Here is a 21,747-nt window from a genome sequence, read left to right as displayed (position 1 = left end):
GGGATTTAGACTTTAGGGTGGTTCCCACAGGCCTGAGAAACCGTTGTCTCTCAGGGGCACACATAAACCTTGACTCCTGACAGGGCACAACCTTGCATCACCTTTTTACAAGTCCCCTGTTTCCCTGGCAGTGAGAACTGTAACCTCTAGGGTAGAACAGTTTAGCTGGGGCATGTAAGTGAGACTGTGCAAAGAGAGTTTGGAAAGGGAGTGAGGGAGGACTGGCCACGAGGTGTCCCTCAGAACTTAAGAGTCTGAGCTAAAACTTAGGTTGGGAGATGTATAGCAGAAGCTTAGAGTTAGATTGGCCACTGAGGGTCTAACTTGGTGATTAATGGAGGTAGCTGCTTTGTCCTGTCAAGGCCAGGTCCCTCCAAGAATGTGTCTTGGGTGAACCCCACATTTGGCAAAATGAAGGGGTGCTCAAGACTCTGGGAGACCAGTCCTTCATAGGCATCTTCCAAATGAGCAATTTATGTTCCCTCTTGTCCTGAGTTGAGCTCCCCCCCTTATCTCAGGAACTGGGTATGTGGCCTAAGGGACTCTCTTGTCTTCTGTGCTTTTATAAACAAGCACTCATCTTCTTAAGGGAAAAAGCGTTTTTTGGTTTAGTAAGAGGAAAAGTAAGAATATCACCATTTAAGTCCCATAGAGGTTGAGAAACCTATTGTTTTCCACTGTGCAGCATAAGAGAAAGAGCTTTAAAAAGGACCCCTGAGCTCCCTGGTTTGAGTTCAAAGACTCTTATTAGATCCTAGGACTGTGTCAGCTGCCACCTTACTGCCACTTAAATCTACGTGGCATGGGGGCATTTCCCAGCCACCCAGGAAGGGGAGCCATGGCAAATGAGGTGGATTAAGATTAGGCTCTCTGGTGTTGAAAGTGGAAGAAGGAGAGGGAAAGAGTAAGGGGGAGGGAGAGGGAGAGGGAGAGGGAGAGGGAGAGGGGGAAGTTTATAGCTAGCTACAGAACTAATGGAATAGTCATAGTCAAGACAAAGAAAATATTTGATAACACCAAAGTCGATGCCTCTGAAGCTCCATATTTGGGCACCGACAGATATCATGGGAGAAGAGATGTCTCTGGAGAAGGGTGTAAGGAGTTCCCAGAGGAGGGGGCAGCTCAACTCAGGACCAGAGGGTCTCTTGACATATGTGACAGGAAGAATTTCAGCATGAGCCAGACAAAGGCATAGACAGAGCTTTATTTAGGAAGGAAGATACATGGATAGGGAGAATGTGGGCTGTCTCAAGAGGGTCCAGTATTTATAGGAGGGCTGTATCAGGGGCTGGACTGGAGGTGGATCCAGGGTGGAGTGCCACAATTTTGTGCCAGTTTTCCTGCCCTTGTGTATTTCCCTCATTTTTCAAGGGCATGGGCCAAGGCTTACGACTGTGTTTTCTGCATCTCAGTGGCTTGAGGATGTTTCTCTTAATATTCCATATTTCTCTCTTCTTATCCTAAATCCCTATCTCACTGTGGCTTTGCTGAGTGTTCTTACTGTTTTCAGTAGTGCTGGTACCAGAGTGTGGCCGCTTGTCCCAAAAGCCAGTTGAAGAGATGAGCGGTGGCGAAGGCAGGAAAGGAGCTTTATTCAGCAGCCACACCAGAAAGAATAGAGGTCAAGTGACCTAATATCTGTCTTAAGGCATTGACAAGAGCTTTGGGGCTTTAGAGAAAGGGGAGTGAAGGCAAAGGTTGGTGTCTGCTTGACTGTCAGAGTGGTCTGTCTCGGTTAGCCAGTGGTCTGGTTGGTCATTGTCACATGTCTGGTTCTGCAGGGTCCTGCTGGCTCTGGGCTTGATGGGGGTCATTTGGTTCCATCATGGGATGACCGTACCTGCTCCAGGGTGAACCCTCATCATGGGGTAATTGGTCCAGCTTAGGGGGGCAGCCTCATGGGATGATCTGTCTGCCAGGCTCGCTGTTCCTGGAATCTAAGGTAAGTGCAGGAGAAAAAGACTGAGGACAAAAGGACATGTCAAAAAGGCAAGGTGGAGTTAGTTCCTGCAGGTTTAGGGCAGCGACTGGAGACTTACAAGTGCCATTCTTGGGGTTTGGACCGGGACAGCTGACGGTCTGTTGATTATGAGGACCCTTGGTTACTCTTGTCTTGGTACCTTCAGGCTTGACAGGGGAGGATTACCAGCTTTCAACGAACACTCTAAATGATTAGCGTGTCTGCGTGCAGAGTACAAGGTAGGAAGGAGACAGACACCAAATGAAGGCAGATGTGCCACATTTTTGTCCCCACAGGACACGTCTGCAGGCTCAAGTGAAGCATCAGTGCTTTCGGCAAGAGCAGCTTTTAGCAGTCCCCACTCCAGTGCCAGCTCTTCACCCCGCCTTCACCTCTCTCCCTCTCTCCACAGGGTTGCCATGGTCCTTCCCCGGATGGCTGGGAAATGGTTTCAATTGGCCTTACGTAAATCTCGAGCTGACTGCCTACTACATCGTGAGCTGGATTTTGGGTGCCAAGCGTTATCATGATTTGGACATTGATTATATTGGAGTTAGTAGTATATTTAAAATATTCATTTTGAATATTTGTAATTTTTAAAAGTACTTTGATTCCACAGCACTTTGTTGACTAACCATTTTGTGTCGTGAGACTAATTTGTTCTTTTGTTGTCTGATAATAACACAGATTAACTACAGGGATCTTTATTACTTTTTTTCCCCCATCCAAATTCTTCTCACTTTTAAAAACTGTACTGAATGTATACCTTCTCTTAACTGTTTTTAAAGTTTTTTTTTTTATACCAACTAACTCAGCTTTTCTTCTTCAAAGTCTTTCCTAGTCTTTCTAGTTCTTACCCAATACTGTGTTTCCTGTACAGCTTCATAATTATTCACATTTTTTCTTCTCTTGTTTTCTTAAACCAGGGATTGATAAGGTTTCTTAAAGGGCCAGAGCACAAATATTTCATGGGTTTATAGGTCAAAATGCAGTATTAAAGATATTTTTATGGTAATTATTTATCTATTTAAAATGTAACCATTTTAAACTAAAAATCATTTTTAGCTCTCAGACTGTAAAAGTACAGGTGGTAGCTAGATTTGGCAGGCTGACTGAAATCTGCCTTTCCCTGTCCTAAACTTTATTTAACATCTTTTAATGATTTAAACACTATTAAACATGATGTTGTGTTTCTCTAGAGCTAAACTGTTGGCAGATGGAGGTGTGTCTCAGGTTGCATGGTAACCCTGAGGGGCTCACTCATACGCAGAGTAGATCTCCATAAACATTTGCTTATTAATATAACATCTGCCAGAAGATTTTTAAGTTTTTATGCAGTTAGGATTTAGATTATCAGCAAGCGCTTACCCAATTCCTGCTGTGTTGCAAAGGTGTAATATTCTAGGGATACCGAGATTAAATTCTTTAGTCCAGAGAGCAGGGTAGACCCTGGAACACACAACTGCACCAGCATGAACAAAGGCTGTAGGAAACCTGAAGTGCAGATGTACTTGTTTTTTTAGGCTTTCCCAAATTACAGCTGAAAATTAGTCTGTATTTGAGAACTTAAATGTCAGGCCATTTTAATCCACAGTGAGACTGAATGTAGGATTGGAACCTGTAGCTTTCTATTATGTCACACTCGTCTTTAGACAATGTTTCTGGTAAATAGTGGGTGACTCACACTTGATAATAGCATGCTGTGGTGAGGAGTTTCTTTGATAAGAAACTCTGTATATTACCTGGATTGGAGGCTTCTCTCTGTTGTTGATAGTTTTCTCAATTGCAAAATAAAAGTCATAGAAGTTCTCTTTCAACATTGAAATCGCGGGCTTCATGAGTCTTTTTTTTTTTTTTTTTTTTTTTGGGTGCTGGGGATCGAACCCAGGGCCTTGTGCTTATAAGGCAAGCACTTTACCAACTGAGCTATCTCCCCAGCCCCATGAGTCTTAACTAAGTGATTTGTGTGCGATTGCTTTTGTCCCTCCTGGTTTTCTTTTGGGATCTAGCACAACCTTGTGATTCTGTGTGCTTAAAATCTTTTCCTGTATATAGTATCCTTATTAATGTGTGACTTTCAGGTATGCCTGTAGAGATCTTGTCAGAATTATTACAATACTCTTCACATCTGTTAGTTCTCCAGTGCCTAGGATAGTCCTGGCACACATTGTACCATCAATATTTATTGAATATTGAATGAATGCCTAGTCCATTGTTCCACTCTCTGGAAAATATGCACCAAATAGTTTGAGGTTTCTAAAAATAATATGAGAATTTAAAGAAGTTATGTTGCCTTATAAATGATGAATTCTATGGCAGCAGATTCTGTAAGTTAGGGAAAATGGCTTATCGGGTAAAATGAAAGATGTGTGAGAAGTGACATCTTAATGTCTACTTTCTGACATTTGAAAACTTTCAATTCAAACTTAATGTTTTTTTGTTTTGCAGATTTGGAATGAAAGATCATTTGATAGCAATTACATCAAGGTATGCACAACTTTAATATTGTTTGATCTTTAATTATTTATGAATAATTCCAGTGGTTCCTTATATCAAAAATTAGTAGGAAAATTAAAGTAGTAATTTTATTTCATTTTATTTCAGCACAGGTATTTATTTTGCTAATTGTGATATAAAATTGAAGTAGAATATGAAGTGTACAGTCTTGATATTAAAGCATATGTAATTCTCTGTAAGCTCTGAATTGCCTTTATCTGAAGATTTGGGTGGGCTTTTCCTATTTTAAATTTTATTAGTTTTATGGGGCCAGGATGTAACTCAAACTAAAGTGTGTTTATTTGCACAAGGAACTGCATTCAATCTCGAGCATCAATAAACAAACCAAAAAAAGAAAAAATACATTAGTTTTAGACTTATAATAAACATTATTAAAATAATTATGTCATTTTAGACTTTAAGGACTTAAGAAATTTAACTTTTTATTGTCATGACATAATACACAGTATATATTATCATTCTTGTTTTCTTTGAAATTCCTGTAATATTAGAATGTGTTATAATTCCTGTAATGTTATAATGTGTTATAGTATGTTTCTATTTGTGATTAGCAAAGAGGTAGCACCTCACATTTGCAGACTATGTTATTTTTTGAGCCACTTTTCCTAAATATTTATTTTAGTTTGATTCTTATAAGTCTTCCTGTGAGGCATACTATCATTTTTATTTTTCAGGAAAGGAGAAACTAAAAATATTAACTCTTGTCATAATAAGAATAACTTGTCATAATAATAACTCCTGTTTGTTTAAAGCACAGTTTTGCTTTTCAGGTTGAGTTATTCTTATATTTCTACTTCATTTGTCTTATGTCACTTTTCCCTAAGAAATAAAATTTCATGGTAATATTCTGTTTTAATTTTAAAATTTTCTCTTTAAATAGGGTATTTTATGTTTTTAAGCAGATAATTTCAGTGTATTTCTTTTGTTTATCACTCAACCCTTGAATCAGCAAACATTTGCTTAACACCCAATGCGTCAGGCATCATAAGCCTGGTAGGAACACAAAGATAAAGAATACTGATTCTGCCTAAAAGAAGTCTGGGCTGTGGCTAGAGTCAGTTATGGCCAACTAAAATATCAGCTTTAATTTCTCTAACAGAAGAGTGCAATACAGGATTCTCAGGAGGCACCCTTCCCTGAGTTGATTGGGGAGTCTGTTGGAGGAGGTGATGTATAGTTAGAATCTTTTAAGATTTTTAGGGACTGCCCAAATTGCAAAGGCAGGGTGTGCACTTGGCGGGGAGTCCAAGGCTGAATGTAAAGGAATGCAGGGGAAAAGCAAGTCTTGAAAGATGAATTAGATCAGGAGGAGAAGCCGGGGACTGAGCCCAGTGAGTACACAGATGTATTCACTGGAATGGTGGCACATTTTAACTGATCTGTAGATGTAGGGCCAGAGAGAAGACTAGGTTTGATAGTTGCCCTTACAGCCAGAGCCAGGTTCCTCAGTCATCTCCTGGCTACAGGCATTACGGTAGGGGTGGGTTGGGTGCGGGAGCTGGGACAGTGGAGGTGCTGTGACTTCGAAGCTCAAGGCCTGTTAATGGAATGTCCTTACTGCTGTGAGAGCAGAGCTGATGAAAGCGAGAGCCCAGAGCAGAAGGTGCAATCTCATGTGCGGCATAGTGTCCCCCAAACAAGTGGACAGCATTGCCACAGGTTTGCAACAGTGCAATGTACAGAGCTTTGCATCTGACCACATTTGACTTTTCAAAGCTTGTTTTATTTTGTGATTATATGTGTCTTTCTAGTTTTTATTTCATTTGTGAGAAGCATTAGAAGTATTAGAATCTGACTTTTTTCTTTTAAATCAGTGATTTGGAACTGAAGTGGCTATTTTATTATTTTTTTTACTTATTGTAACTGTAATAATCATTATTAATTTTTACTGTTTTAAGTCCGTTTTGATGCCATTCTATGCCAATTGAACTCACCCGATTTGGGAGACTAATTATTGATCTAAGACTCATCATCAGTGTTTTGAACAGTTTAGACTTCATTCCTTTTTCTTTTAATATATTACCTGAAGGAAAATGTCTCAAGATATAGAAACTTTTAGCTTTTTGTCAGGTTTTTTTTTGTAGCAGGATTCTGTTGGAATCTATAGTCTGTTGAGATATCTATAGTGTAATAAAGCGAATGTAGGTGCTCTGGTTTGATGATAACCTTAATGAATATATATTCCATATAGTATATATTAAGATGACTATTGAAAAGGATGAGGATTTGGTTTTAAGAGTAAAAATAAATGTAATACAAGTGATTTATATAAAGATAAGGGCACTCCTTATTTTAAATTTATTTTTTGTTGCATAATTATATTTATGATCTAGTCTGGTTTTCATGGTGTTCTTAGTGTTTTAAAATTGTGTCTGAAAGATTCTATCTAGGATCTGGGGGTGGTAGAAAGAAATGGATTTGCAGTCTCTGGATTCTCCAGAACATCCTTCTCATATATCTTATAAATAGGGCTTTCATCCAAGCATTTTTTTTTTAAAGGGAAAATTTCACACCAAAAACATTTGAAAATATGTTAGGTGAAATTTTGCTCGAAGATTGCTGCTAATCATACTGACTTTGGGATGGAAAATTATTTATAAATCACAGCTTATAGACTTGTATGTTTTCGAATGTTATTCAAATGTACTGTGTAGAAAAGTAAGCAATCTGACTGGTGATAATCTAGGAATAGGACTAGAAAAACAAGGTATATCCATAGTGACAAATGCAAATTTGACTAAGTTGCTGTCTCTTTTCTCTGTAACAATAAGAAAAGTTTCACAGTGACGAAACTCAAGGCTGCTCTCCTAATAGAGGGATAGAGATCCTCATGCTGAATCTTAAGTTGGTCTTTTATCTACTGCTAAGAATCTGTTTGTGTTGCTTTCAGGGTTCCCTCAGACTCAGCTGACCTTGTTTAAAAGATGAATTTGGATTGTTACTCCAATAACCATATTTTCTGAAATACCACAATACATTAGTTTTAAGAAACCATCCATTATAAAGTGTGAATTTAATTAGAACTTTTATTTTTTGCCTCCTAAAGGAGCACATTAAATGGAAATTTCCTTAGTTCTGAAAGTTAGTGTTAAAAGAAATCTTGCAAAATTGCTTATGCTTGCTTATCTTAATTGGTTCAACTGATACTATTGAGCACCTGCTCCTATGTGCCAGACAGTTCCAAGTGCTTGGGTATGTGGATAGTAGGGAGCTTATTTGTATTCATTCATCAAGAGCTGCTTCTGCTGTGAAATCAGATTCTTCTGATCCTGGGTTAAATGGTGTCCTCTCTGCTCCTGTCATACTGATAGATAATCCATACATTCTGTTATGTACATGGTCTCTGATTTTCTAGTTCACCTTGGTAGTCCTGGTGGCCTGGTGAGTGTGTTCACACCTGAGGGTGAGCGCTCCATCTTGTGCTGCCTTGAGAGTCCTCATGGGTCCATGGATGGTCCCAAGTACTAGTGAAAGCTCTCAATTTGTGCTTTGTCCATTTATTGCCTGTTAGAACTTAACTTCTTTCTTTGAAATTTTGTAGGTGAGCAGTCCTATAAGTAGATTTTAAAATTTTCTGTCCTGCTTATAAGTGTGAAAGACTTGATAGTAAGAATGGAGTATTTCTTAGTTCTTCTAATATGGTACAAGATATTAGGAACTGTAGTATTTCTAATTATGGCAGAATATTTACAGACATTAAGAAAAACTTAAAATAAGATGAGGTTAAAGCCATTTTACTGAATGGTATGTATGATATTATCCCAATGTTATTATTATGTCTACATAGGAAAATTCCTATAAGAAAGTATACCAAAATATTGATTTTTTTTTCTGGGTAATATTATTTTTCTGATTATTTTTACTTACATTCCTCACCTTCTACCCTCCAAGTTCTCTAGTTAAACATAATTTTAAAGTCAGAGGGAAAAATCTGTAAAACATTTTTACCCCAGGTGGCACATTTCTATTGATAAATAATATATATTGAAATCATCATCCAGAATGCTGATTTTTGAAGATACTTTAGCTATTTTAGTCATTATTCAATAGTGAAAAACTCATTTGTAACTATTAATAATTCCTGTGTTCTGTTTCTCTCACAAAAGGTGTTGAGAAGGATGCTGGACTCTCAGGATCTACAGAGAGTCAAAATCATAGCGAGTGATAATCTCTGGGAGCCTATTTCTACTTCCCTGCTGCTGGACTCTGCACTCTGGAAGGTGGTTGATGTTATCGGGTAAGGCACACTTTACTTTGAAAACTAGTATTTTCTGGCTTCTTGCTCTGGGTATGGACTGTGTCTTTGTTTTTGTCTTCTCTTCCCTGTTTGATTATGTTTGATTACTTTCTCGGAAGATATGGCATTCACTTAAAGCTTAAAGCATGTCTAACTCATGGTTTGTACCTTTCCCTTTGAAATGTATGTACTCTGGGATCTTTCTGTGACAAAGAAATGTTTGGTAATGTTTTAAATATGTGTAGCTCTTTGGAGTAATGAAACAGGGCCTGATGTAGATTAATGGCAGAGTAGTGTTTAATTTTATAAATTTTAAAGGCAGTGTTGTGAAATTAGTTCCTAAGTCAGGTTTCCTGTGTGTTTTAGTCAGCATTTGTGACTAAATGACCTGACTACACAATGGTAGAGAAGTTTATTTGAGGGCTCATGCTTTCAGAGGTCTTAATCCATAGAAGGCCGGCTGCATTCCTTGGGGCTTGATGCGAGACTGAACATCATTGAGGGAGGGTGTGGCAGAGGGAAGCAGCTCACATGATGATCAGAGAGCAGCCAGATACAAAATATATACCCCATAACCACCAACCAGTGAATCACTTCCTCCAGCCACATCCCACCTGCCTCCAGTTACCACTCAATTAATCCCATCAGAGATTAATCTGCTGACTAGGTTAAGGTCATAGCCCAATCATTTTCCCTCCAAACCTCCTTGCATTGTTTTGCATTGTGAGCTTTTGGGGGACACCAGATCTAAACCATAACACTGTGGCTGGGAGTTTTTGCATGAACCCTTATAAATGGTTTGCTCACCTCACTGACTAACTTTTGTCATGTGTCCTTAGTCGTGTAGTTTTGACCCTATTCCTTAATCCATTTCTGCCTCAGCTCTCTAGGCCCTGAGAAGTCAGGGTTGAGTTCCCCAGTGAATTTTTATTTTATCCGCCATTAGAGTGTTAAAACATTTGAAAAATAGAATACGTATATGTGTGGAACTTGTTCTAATGTGAAGTCTCTGTTTGATCTCTACATACACTTTTTCCCCCTCCTACGGAGAATTTTGAAAGTACACAAAGGTAGGTAGAATAATATAGTGAATACTTATGTTCCTGTCACTGAGCCTGAAAAACTAAGAACCGCTGATTAGTTTTCCACCACACTTACCCACTCCTTTTTCCTTACTCTTCACATATTTTTGAAACAAATCTTGGACATTTTATATTATTTTTTGCATAGATATTCACCGTTTATCTCTAAAGATATAAATTCTTTTACAGAAATATTACACAAAAATGTAAGTTTCTTGATATTATAGATGCCTATTATTATTATTTTACAATTTTATTTGGTTGAAACTGGATCCATTTAGGATTCATACATTGTGGTTCATTGATATTTAAGACTCTTTTAATCCTTAGGATTTTTTTCTTTTAATTTATTTGTTGAAGAAACTATGTTGTTTGTCTTGTAAAGTTCCTGTCTAGATTTTATTGATTTCATCCCTGTAGATTAATTTAACCTGCTTCCATAACCTGTTTCTTATTGGAAATTGGTAGAGACATGATTATATTAGATTTAGGATTGATTTTGGAGGGTGACAAGAGAAGCAATGTATTTATGTACTTATATTTAAACATTTTATACTTTGAAATTAGAATGAAAATTTTGCCTTTATTGTTAAAACTTTCATAAATAGCTCAAGACTTGAGAAAGTTATATTGATCTGGAATATATTTGGTTAGGAAAAATATTTAAAGTATGAGTTTCACTGTTTCTTATGAAGAAACTGGATGTTTAATTTATTTTGTTTTTATTGACACAGAACATTTGTATGCAGTAAAATTTTCTCTGAGCTTTAGTTTTATCACATAGAGTCTGTTTTGTTATTATTAATTCCTAACTTTATAGCACTCTGGTCATTTAATGTCAAATAATTTACTTAAATTAAAAAAATTTTTTTTCTCAAATTTTGTGTGTAATCTCTTATCAGGATACAATGTTGAGCTCTTAACATCTGCCTTGTTGATTGTACTGTTTAGATACTCTGTGTCTTAATTACATTGTCCACTTCAGCTGTCCAGGGGTACCAGGAGTGAGTCCTCTTAGTAGTAGTATTCTATTTCTCTTGTCCATCTTATGCAGTTTGAACTGTATGAAAGTTGCTGCTTTGTTATTTGGTGTATAGATACACACAAATGTTTTGTCTTTATGGATATCTTGTTTATTAGTGTCACCTGGTTGGTCTGTTTGATTTCAGGAGGAGTGTTAGGCAGTTTTAGAAACTGAGCTGCCATCAAGTTCTGCCTTGTCTAGAGGTTCTGATTTTCTTTCAGTTCAGTGTAGATACATTGCTCTGTTTTTTGTTTTTGCTTTTGTTTTTGTTTGCTATAAAGTCAATTCATTTTCAGTGATCTTATATTTGTCATTTGAAGTTTGAAAAAGTCATGCTGTGAAATGATAGGGAAATTTTACTGGACTGTGTTACTAGTAATAATAGATCTGGACATTGGGAGAGGCTCAACTTTTAGTATCAATTTTGTCTATATTTGTTCAGATCATTTAATAAATGGCTCAGTTTTGTACATAGTAACAATTTCATCATTTTATGAATGCAGTATATGTCACCTGCTCCTGTGCATGCTTTTTATAGCAAATTGTAATATGTAGAAAACTATAAATATAGAATTAGAAGTCACTCATAATCTTAACATCTATTGATCATAGGTAACATGATACTTTCAGGATTTAAAAAAAATACAAGTATATTTTAACCAGCTACATCAGACATGTATTTTCCTCAAAGACAACTAGCTAAGTATTTGGCTGAGGTGCCAAAGCAAAATATCATGATTGTAGAATGAGTTGTGGGATGAAAGAATAAATGAAAAGTGTGGAAATTTATTCAAATCATATCTTTAAAAAGATTAGTAGTGGAAGAGCAGTAGTTTATTAGTGCATATTAATTATACAGAATAGTGGGTTTCATTGTCTCGTAATTGTACATACCTATAACATATTTTGATGATGGCTACCTGTCCATTACTCATCCAACCCTTTCACCCCTCCTTCTGATCCCCTTTTTCTCTGATAGTCTCACTTCTACATTCATGTTTTCTCCCTTTCTCCAGATTATGAAAGAAAATGTATGATACTTTTGAGTTTGGCTTATTTCATTTAACACATTCCATCCCCTTTTCTGCAAAGGACATGATTTTTTTCTTATTTTTGACTAAATAATATCCCAATTTGTATATATGCCACATTTTCTTTATTCATTCATCTGTTGGGCACCTAGGGTGATTCCATGACTTAGCTATTATGAATTATACCATGATAAACTGTGTGTACAGGTATCTCTATAGCATGCTGACTTTATTTTATTTTTTTAAAAGGAATTCTTTTTTTCATTTATTTATATGCGGTGCTGAGAATTGAATGCAGTGCCTCATACATACTAGGCTAGTGCTCTACCACTGAGCCACAGTCCCAGCCCAGCATGCTAACTTTAATTCCTTTGGGTGTATACCCAGGGGTAACATAGCTATATCCTATGGTAGTTCTAGTGTTAGTTTTTTGAGGAACTTTCATGCTGATTTCCATAGTGGCTGAACTAATTTACATTCCAACCAACATTTTCTGTAAGTGTTCCTTTTGCCCTGCATCCTCACCAGAATTTATTGTTATTTGCATTTTTGATGATTGCCCTTCTGACTAGGGTGAGATGGAATCTCAGTGTCATTTTGATCTGCATTTTCCTAATGGCTAAAGATGTTGAACTTTTTTTGTGTAGTTATTGGACATTTGCACTTCTTTTGAGAAGTATCTATTTACTTCATTTGCCCATTTATTGACTGGAATTTGTGTATTTAGTTTTTTGAGTTTGTTATGTATGCTGGGTGTTAATTCCCTGTTGGAAGAATGCTGGCCAAGGTCCTCTCCCATTCTGCAGGTTGTCTGTACTTCTTTGTTTCCTTCACTGTGAAGAAGATTTTTAATTTGATGCCATACATTCATCAGTTCTTGCTATTATTCCTGAGCTAATGGAGTCCTATTCAGGAAGTTGTTGCCTGTGACTTTATCTTAACATGTTTCCCCTTGTTTCCTTCTAGCGGTTTCAGAGTTTCATGTGTTTTTCTTATGTATTTGATCCATTTGGAATTGGTTTTTGTACAGCGTGATAGGGATTAATTTTCATTCTTCTATTTAAGGATATTTGATTTTTCCCAGCACCATTAGTTAAAGAGACTGTCTTTTCTCTTAAGAAATGTTTTTGGCACCTTCATCAAGAATTAGGTGGTTGTAGCTGTGTGGGTTTAAATATGTGTCTTCTATTCTAGTCCATTGGTTTACTTGTGTGTTTTTAATGCCTGTACCATGTTGATTTTATTACTGTGACTCTATAGTGTATTTTGAAATCAGATATTGTGATACTTCCAACATTGCTCTTTTTGTTCAGTGTTGCTGTGGCTATTTTTTTTCCTTAGAAATTTTAGGATTGATTTTTCTAGCTCTGTGAAGAGTGCCTCTGGTGTTTTGATGGGTATTGCATTGAATTTGAAGCTGTCTTTCAGAAATATGACCATTTGGCAATATTAATTACATCAATCAAGTTCCATCTTTAATGTCTTCTTCAATATCTTTCTTTAGTCTTCTGTAATTTGTAATGTGTCTTTCACTTTCTTGGTTAGATTTACTCCTAGGGATTTTATTTTATTTTATTATATTTTATTTTATTTTATTTATTATTATTACTTTTTGGGAGTACTAGGGATTGAACTCACGGGTACTCAACCACTGAACCATATCCTGACCCATATTTTGTGTTTTATTTAGAGACAGGGTCTCACTGATTTATTTAGCACTTCACTGTTGCTGAGGCTGGTTTTGAACTTGTCATCCTCCTGCCTCAGCCTCCTGAGCTGCTGGGATTACAGGCGTGTGCCATGCCCAGCTTATTTTATTTTTTGAAGCTATTGTGAAAGGAATTGTTTTCCTGATTTCTTTATCAAATGGTTGATTCATTATTGATGTTTCTAGAGAAAAAGCTGTTGATTATGTTGATATATTTATCCTGGTATACTGCTGAATTTGTTTATCGGATCTGAAAGTCTTCTGGTAGAGCCTTTAAGACCTCCTAAGTATAAGATCATATCATTTGCAAATGGGGATAATGTAATTTCTTTTTTCCTATTTGCATACCAATTTCTTTCTTTCTCTTGCCCAGTTGCTTTGACTAAAATTTCAAGTGCTCTATTGAATAGGAATGATGAGAGGGACATTCTTGTTTCTGATTTTAGAGGACTGCTTTCAGTTTTTTCCATTCAGTGTGATGTTGGATTTGGGTTTGTTGTAGATGGCTAATATTATGGTGACATAAGATCTTTCTATACTTAGTTTCTTTCAGGGATTTTTATGATGAAAGGATATTGCATTTTGTTGAAGGCTTTTTCTGCATCTATTGAGATGATCATGTGATTTCTATTTTTGGTTTGATATATGTGATATATTAGGTTTATTGATTTGCATATGTTGAACCAGCCTACCATTCGTGAAATGAAATCAACTTGATCATAGTTGGGTGGTCTTTTTAATGTGTTATTGAATTCAGTTTTCAAGTACTGTATTAAGGATTTTTGTGTTTATGTTCATCAAGGATATATGTCCACAATTTTCTTTGTCACTTCTTTATGAAGTTTTGGTATTAGGGTGATATTGGCATTGTAGAATGAGTTTGGAAACATTCCTTCCCTTTCTACGTTGTGAAATAGTTTGAGGAGAACTGGTGTTAGTTCTTTAAAGATCTGGTAAAATTCAGCTGGATATCTATCTGGTCCAAGACTTTTCTTGTGGCGGAGATGTAATCCCATTGTAATCCCATTATTAGTCTGTTTAGTTTTTTTTTTTTTTTTTTAATAGCCTGTTGGTCCAGTTTTTGTAGGTTGTGTATGTCTTGAAATGTATCCATTTCTTATAGATTTTCCAATTTATTGGAATGTACGTTTTCAAAATAGTCCCTATTGATCCTCTGGATTCAGTGATATCTGTAGTTAAATCTCCTTTGTCATGTCCAATTTTATTCATGGGTATCTTTTCTGTCTTTTGGTTGGTTTGGCTGAGGGTTTATCAATTTTGTTTTTCTTTTCAAAGAACTAATTCTTCATCAAACTATGTTATTATTCTTTTCATCTCTTTTTCATTAATTTCAGCTCTGATCTTTATTATTTCTTCCCTTCTGGTTTTGGGTTTCATTCGTTGTTCTTTGTACATCAGTAGGTTATTTATTTTAGATCACTCAGATTTTTAAATGTAGGCACCTGTAACTATAAACTTCTATCTTAACTGTCTTTGCTATATCCTGCAGATTCTAGAATGTTGTATTTCCATTTTTATTTGATTCCAGGAATTTTTAAACTTCCCTCTGGTTTCGCCTATGACCCAGTGGTCATTGAAAAGTACATTGTTCCATCTTCATATGTTTGTATAGTTTCTGTAGTTTCTCTTGCTGTTGATTTATGATTTCATTCTATTATGATCTGAAAAGATACAGGAAATTATTTCAGTTTTTTTGTAAGTGCTAAGGTTTATTTATGGTCTAAGATATGGTTTGTTGGGGGGAAGTTTCATTAACTGCTGCAGAGAATGTGTCTATCGACTGTATTAGTCAGCTTTTTCACTGCTGTGACTAAAAGGACCCAACCAGAACAACTGTAAAGGAGGAAAAGTTTATTTGAGGGCTCATGGTTTCAGAGGTCTCAATCCATAGATAGTAACCTTATTCCTCAGGTCTCCAGGTAGGGCAGAATAACATGGAGGAAGAATGTGGCAGAGAGAAGCAGCTCACATGAGGATAAGAAAGCAGAGAGAGAGAGAGAGAGAAAGAGAGATCTCCGCTTGCTGGATACAAATATATACCCACAAGCCATGTCCCCAGTGCCCCATCTCCTCCAGCCACACCCTACCTGCCTTCAGTTACCACTCAGTTAATCCCCATCAGAGGATTAATTCAGTTTTTGGGTCAAGGCCCTCACAACCCAATCATTTCTCCTCCAAACCTTCTTGCATTGTCTCACACCTGAGCTTTTGGGGGACACCTCACATCCAAACCATAACATCAACATACAATAAAAACTTATTAAAAATTAACTCTACTAAAAAAAGATTAGAAAGGAAGAGTAATAATAGAACAGGCTGATAGTAAAATTAATATATGTATATATGCTAATTATATACATATAAAAGATTTCATTTTGAGACAATTTAAATGAAGAGAATTATTTTTGGGACTTCTAATTTTAAAATCTGTCAGCTATGGAGTGTGGGGTGTGTGGTGACTTGTAGGATACAACCATAGTCAGTTTGTTCCTTCTCTGCGCCAACCCAAACTGACCAAACCTGTTAGGGGAGACTAGCATGAGCTCTGCCCCTCTTTGCCCACTAGTGATTGCTGAGGGAAGTTGGCTGCTACAGAACTAAGTTGACTTTACTACCTGTTTTTTGTAAGTGTGTCTGAGGTCATGAATATGGTAGGAACTGTCTGCCAAACCCAGTCTTGTCTGCAGAGCCTGTGGACCTATCTAAACTGCTCTGTATCCTAGGTCCTGAGAGCCTTACTCAGTGCTCTTAGAGGGTAGGGAGTGTCCGAGTTGCTTTGGGGAACCCTCTGATCGACTCCGATGGACAAGAGGGAATTGGGCTGCAGGGTCTGTGCTTGGTTGGGAGCTGTGGGTACCAGGTTTTCTACCAGTCCCAGCTGCAGTACTTCTGGTCCCAGCCCCCTTCTGAATCCACACAGGGTTGGTCTCTCTGTCACAAAGATCAAATCACCAATTTTAAATGGAAACACTCTGCTTCCCTTCACTCAGAATGAAGGGAAGGGAAAGGATTGGCAAACTTCTCCCACTATCCAGAGTTCTCAGTGGATCTGTGTGCTAGCCTCTTACTTGGGACCAGCCTGCTCTCAGGGTGGGTGCCTGTTGACCCAGTGGAAAAAAAAAAAAGTGACTGTTGGGTCTTGAAGACACATATATAAAATGCAGGAGGTTCTGAGCTCCCACAGAAAGCCTAGACAGTGCTGTCTTTCTGAGGTGGCTCCCTCTCCTGGCACTGTGTGAGTCTGGCACTGTGGGACCCTCTCCTCCTGCTTTGACTTGATGTTACAGAGTCCAGGTGTCCTGTCTGCGCAAGAGTGTAGTTGCTCATTAATGGACCCTGCATTTCTTGAGATGACTGGGAACCTCTTAGCCCACAGAAGAGAGCTTTCCCTCCCACACTGAGCTGCCATGTACCCATCTCTGGTGCAGTCCATTTCTTGTATTCATTCTCTTTATTAACCTAAACACCAATATTTCTGTGCTTCTGTTGCTGAACCTCTCCAGTTTCGCTGGAGCACTTTCCCATGCTCCCCACCTTCTCATGCAGCCACAAACCCATTGCTTTGATTCACTCTCAGAAGCAGCTGGTACGTGCCCACAGTCTCTAGTTTGCCATTTTATTGTCTCTTTAAAGATTAGTAGTTTGATTTCCGAGTTTAAGGTAATTGTGCAAGGACATTAAATTCTAAAATAGAATGTTTTCATAATCATTCTTTTGATGTTATGAATACTGCTTAACACCAAACTACAAAGATTGGAATTCTGATATAATCCAATCTCCCTATTCTGCTTGTATTGGTGTTAATTTTTTTTTTATAAATAATTGTTGACCTAAAAAGTATACACTCTTATTCCCCAAAGTTATTTAACTCACATGCACTCTTCTTATTGTACTAGCAATCTGTTTTCTGCTTTACATTTACTATTTCATGCATAGTTTTATTCATGTAATCAGTTGCTTCAGTAGTCCTCATTATGGTAGTATTTTACTCCTGCAGTAGTAAGTATTCTTTTGTACTTCACCAGATTGGCTCCCTTCAAATGCTGGAGTGAGGGAGGGATTCATTTTCTGGGGCAATTTCTCATCTTCTAACACTATTGATATTTTCACTGGATATTCCTTGTTGTGGACGCCTGTCTTGTGCATTTTATATGTTCCGTGGCATTTTTGGCCTCAGTTCACTAGATGCTGGTATGTCAAATCTCCCCTACCCCAGGTGGAACAGTTGAAAAAGTGTCTCCAAATTTTGGCAAATACTCACTTCAGGGATAGAATTACCCAGGTTGAGAACTACAACAATTCTGAGAGAGTAATTTCTACATTTGACAATATAGTTTATTCTTTTTTCTTGAGAACAAATCAACTGTAGGGTTTTGTTTTTTGTTTTTGTATTTTGCATGGGCAAAAATGCCAGGCTGTCCTCCTTTCTGTACACTTGGAGCAGGAGTAAGGGAGATGGTGCTGCTTTATGTAATAGATTCACTAGTCCTGTTATTGGCCTCCTCCTTGCTTCTTCCTGCCTATGGTCCCCAAGCTCTCTAGCTTCCCTTGGAAAGTCTGAATCCCGTCTCTACCTCATGCTCCTCTTGGAGTGCTGTAGGCTGTATCTCCAACCATCAATGTGCTTCCATCTATTTTATGTCATTTGTGCGACTGTAGGTTTATCTCCTTCCTTTTTTTGGTTATCATTGTAAGAGTATCTCAGGACAGAACTGTGGGAAGCAGATGCTTACATTCAATCTGCCATCTATCTGGAAGCTGCCCAGTTTTCAAAAATAGGAAACCTTGGAGAAAACTTGTGTGTAATTCACTCAGCAAATATTTGTAAGTGCCACGTTCTGACCTTTACCCACTCCCTTTTCCCTTTTCTTTTCTAGGGCTCATTATCCTGGGACCCACACGGTACAGATTGCAAAGCTGACCGAGAAGAAGCTTTGGTCCTCTGAAGATTTTAGCACTTTAAACAGTGATGTGGGTGCTGGCTGTTGGGGTCGCATATTAAATCAAAATTATATCAATGGTTACATGACTTCGTAAGTAATTGAAATCCTTTTAGGGTTTCTGTGACAGCAAATTTAGACAATAAATGGAAAAAAGGGATGATGGGCATCCATGTTCTTATAACATTCAACGATTCAATGATTCAATGATTCAATGGTTCAGTGATTTTAACATTTGTGTTGGCTTCATGTATACCTATACCTACTTCTAATTTACATCTAATCTGTACCTGTTTTTCTATATTTGAGTGAAGCCTATATTAAGTAAAGTTGTGTTAATTGAGGTATAACATATATAGTATGATTCATGAAGTTCTGTTATTTTTGACAAGCAACATGTATTTTAAATTAACAGTTATGAAATAAATTATATTTCATGACACCATACCCCTAAATACTTTAGTGTCTCTAAAACATAAGGATATTCTTTACATGATTAGAATGTAATTTTCATGCATTTGAGCATTTGAAAATATTTTAATACCCAGTCTACATTCAGATTTTCCTCATTGTCCTCTAAAATATCTTTTATCACTTTTTGTTTTCTTAAAGGAAGATCTAGTTAAGTACCATGCTTTTCACATAAAAACTGTGACCCTCAAGTCTCTGTTAATCTACAGTAGTTTTCTTCACCATTTTTTAAAATAGTGATCTTATAAAAAATAAAAAATAAAAACAGGCCATATGTTGTATAGGACTCTGTACTTCTTGGGTCTGCCTAATTCCTCATGGGATCTCTTACTTGGGTAACCATTTATTTGTAAAACAGAAGTTCTTATGGAAGAACATACCTTTACTTATTTCTAAAGGAAGCATTGCTTATTTCTTTGATGACACTTTAATTATAATTAGATTCAAATTAGCCTTCTAAGACCCTGAAAAATAGAACAAGAGCAAACCATCTTATGTATTTTTGTGACTTTAATGCAAGTTGACATACATTTGCATTTTTTGTATATCTTTTTGAAAAAAATAATGCTTTTCATATCCTGTTTGGTATTAAGATAATGCATGTTACATCTGAAAATTTAGATGCTGAAGATATATACAAAAAGAGTGAAACTAAAAATCACCTATAATCTTACCATCCAGAAATAATTATCCTTAAAAATAGTGGTATATATCCTTCTATATTTTATTTACACATATATATTTTTAATACAAAATTGAGACCATACTGTATAATCTGTTAGGTGATGTGCTTTTCACTTAACATTCCATTATGAACTTCCTTTGATATTTATTTCTACTTGATTTTGCATGCCTATGTATATTCTGTTACATAAAGCAGTATTTCCCAAACTTGCATTGCCTTAAGAAGCACCCAAGATACTTGTTTTTACTGACTGCTAGGCAGCTGCACATACTTAACCAAAGCAGAATCTACAAGGAGGACTCTGGGACTCTGTCTATTCAATATTGCAGGTGATTCTGCAAATTTGGGAAACACCAATGTAGAAAATATACCTCATTGAATATTTCCCTTTTCCCAGAAATGGAAGTTTCTGTTTTAATTAGTAGCACTATATAAGCTGAAATGATATTTGTACACATCTATAATCCCAGTGACCTTTGAGGTAGGAGAGCTGAGGCAGGAGGATCTCAAATCCAAGGCCAACCTCAGCAACTTAGTGAGACTTAAAATAGAAAATAAAAAGGGCTGGGAATGTATCCTAGTCCTAGAATGCCTCTGAATTCAAACCCATAATGGAAAAGAAAAAAAAAGAAAATTCAATAAAATCTTATGTGACTATACCATTGTCCAGTAAAAAACCTGTATATCTCATACACATTTGTATGTTTTTTATCATGTGTAATTCACCATTAGAAATGTTTAGATGCATACAACACTGGATTTTTCAAAATGTGAGTGAACTTAGGCAACTTATTGGTTTTTGGGTAGTCATTTTATGGTCAATTACATATATAATTATGATAAGAACTTTTTATGCACGGTTCATAGACATTTATATTTTCTCACAAGTTGTTCTGGTATTTCTTTTTTATCAAATAAATCTTTTAGCACAATCGCTTGGAATTTGGTGTCTAGTTACTATGAACAGTTGCCGTATGGGCGATGTGGATTGATGACTGCTCAGGAGCCTTGGAGTGGACACTATGTGGTTGACTCTCCTATCTGGGTATCAGGTATGGTTCAGATTCTCTCACTCTCTAAACACTTAGAGGACTTTATACAAACGGTGTGCGTGTTCGTGTCTTAAGTGTGTGTTTCTATTTTAATTGAGGTTAGCCGGTGTTTTATAAGAATGTTTTTTGTAATGAGATCACTTTCTATATTCCACAGATCATTTATTCTAAAACCAGACCATTAGAAAAAAGAGTGGGAGAGGGAAAAGGAGAAAGAATGAAAAAGAGAGAGAGAGAGAAAGAGAGAGAGAGAGAAAGAGAGAGAGAGGAAGAGAGAGGGAGGGGTGGAGGAGGGAGAAAGAGAGAAAGAGGAAAAGAAGGAGGAGGAGGAGGAGGAAGTGGAAGGGAGGGAAGGAGAAGAGGGAAAGGAGTGTCTAGTGGTGGAGACAGAAATAATCACCTAAATATCACAAGTTATGATAATGGCTAATAAAATGTGTTCATACAGATTCATTACAATTCAGAGCATCTAAAAGTCTTAAAATTAGTCTAGGAGACATTTTGTCTTTTTATATTAATTATTTTGATTAGAATAGTATACTAACAAAATTGAAGGTAATAAATAACAAATATAAGTTGATTAACAAATGCTATATTTATTGAATCATGAAATGAGTAAGTAAATATAAACATATGAAATATAATGGCTTTAGTTTGTTCCCTCACTCTACTCATGGGTATTGTTAAAAACTTATTTTCCGAAAAGATAAAATCATGATTCCTCACATAGACAAAAAATGAGCTTATGCTGAAGATTTTATGTTTCTCAAATGATAAAGGAACAAGGCAGATGTTAGAACCAGTTTAAAGGAAGAGTCAATACAATTACAAATTTTTATGGAGTAAAGGAAATTGAGATGAATTGTAGATGGAGACAAGTTGAGTTTCCCAAAACCAGGAGATTAATTAAATCTGTCCCAGACAGGACATGATTTGTATAGCTCAAAGACAAGCTGTAGATTGATCCATTCTCATTGAAACAAAGCTTTTTTCTAGTGTCATTCCTTAGTCACAAGGAA

The 21,747-nt window shown here is 36.7% G+C and overlaps 1 protein-coding gene across 2 annotated transcripts in view; it reads left to right on the top strand.

Moving 5' to 3' along the window:
* The window catches only part of Galc (galactosylceramidase), a 64,342-nt gene that overhangs the window by 14,259 nt on the left and 28,336 nt on the right, over positions 1-21,747 (top strand). For both annotated transcript variants that reach the window (XM_047539706.1, XM_047539707.1), the window contains 5 exons: positions 2,373-2,512; positions 4,409-4,447; positions 8,584-8,714; positions 18,458-18,613; positions 20,604-20,728. In XM_047539706.1, coding sequence (XP_047395662.1) covers positions 2,373-2,512; positions 4,409-4,447; positions 8,584-8,714; positions 18,458-18,613; positions 20,604-20,728 — 591 coding nt within the window. The remainder of the gene's footprint in view (positions 1-2,372; positions 2,513-4,408; positions 4,448-8,583; positions 8,715-18,457; positions 18,614-20,603; positions 20,729-21,747) is intronic.

Source organism: Sciurus carolinensis, chromosome 2 (assembly GCF_902686445.1).
Source record: "Sciurus carolinensis chromosome 2, mSciCar1.2, whole genome shotgun sequence".
NCBI lineage: Eukaryota > Metazoa > Chordata > Mammalia > Rodentia > Sciuridae > Sciurus > Sciurus carolinensis.
The sequence above is the reverse complement of the archived record's forward strand: the minus strand, read 5'-3'. Positions and strand labels throughout refer to the sequence as shown.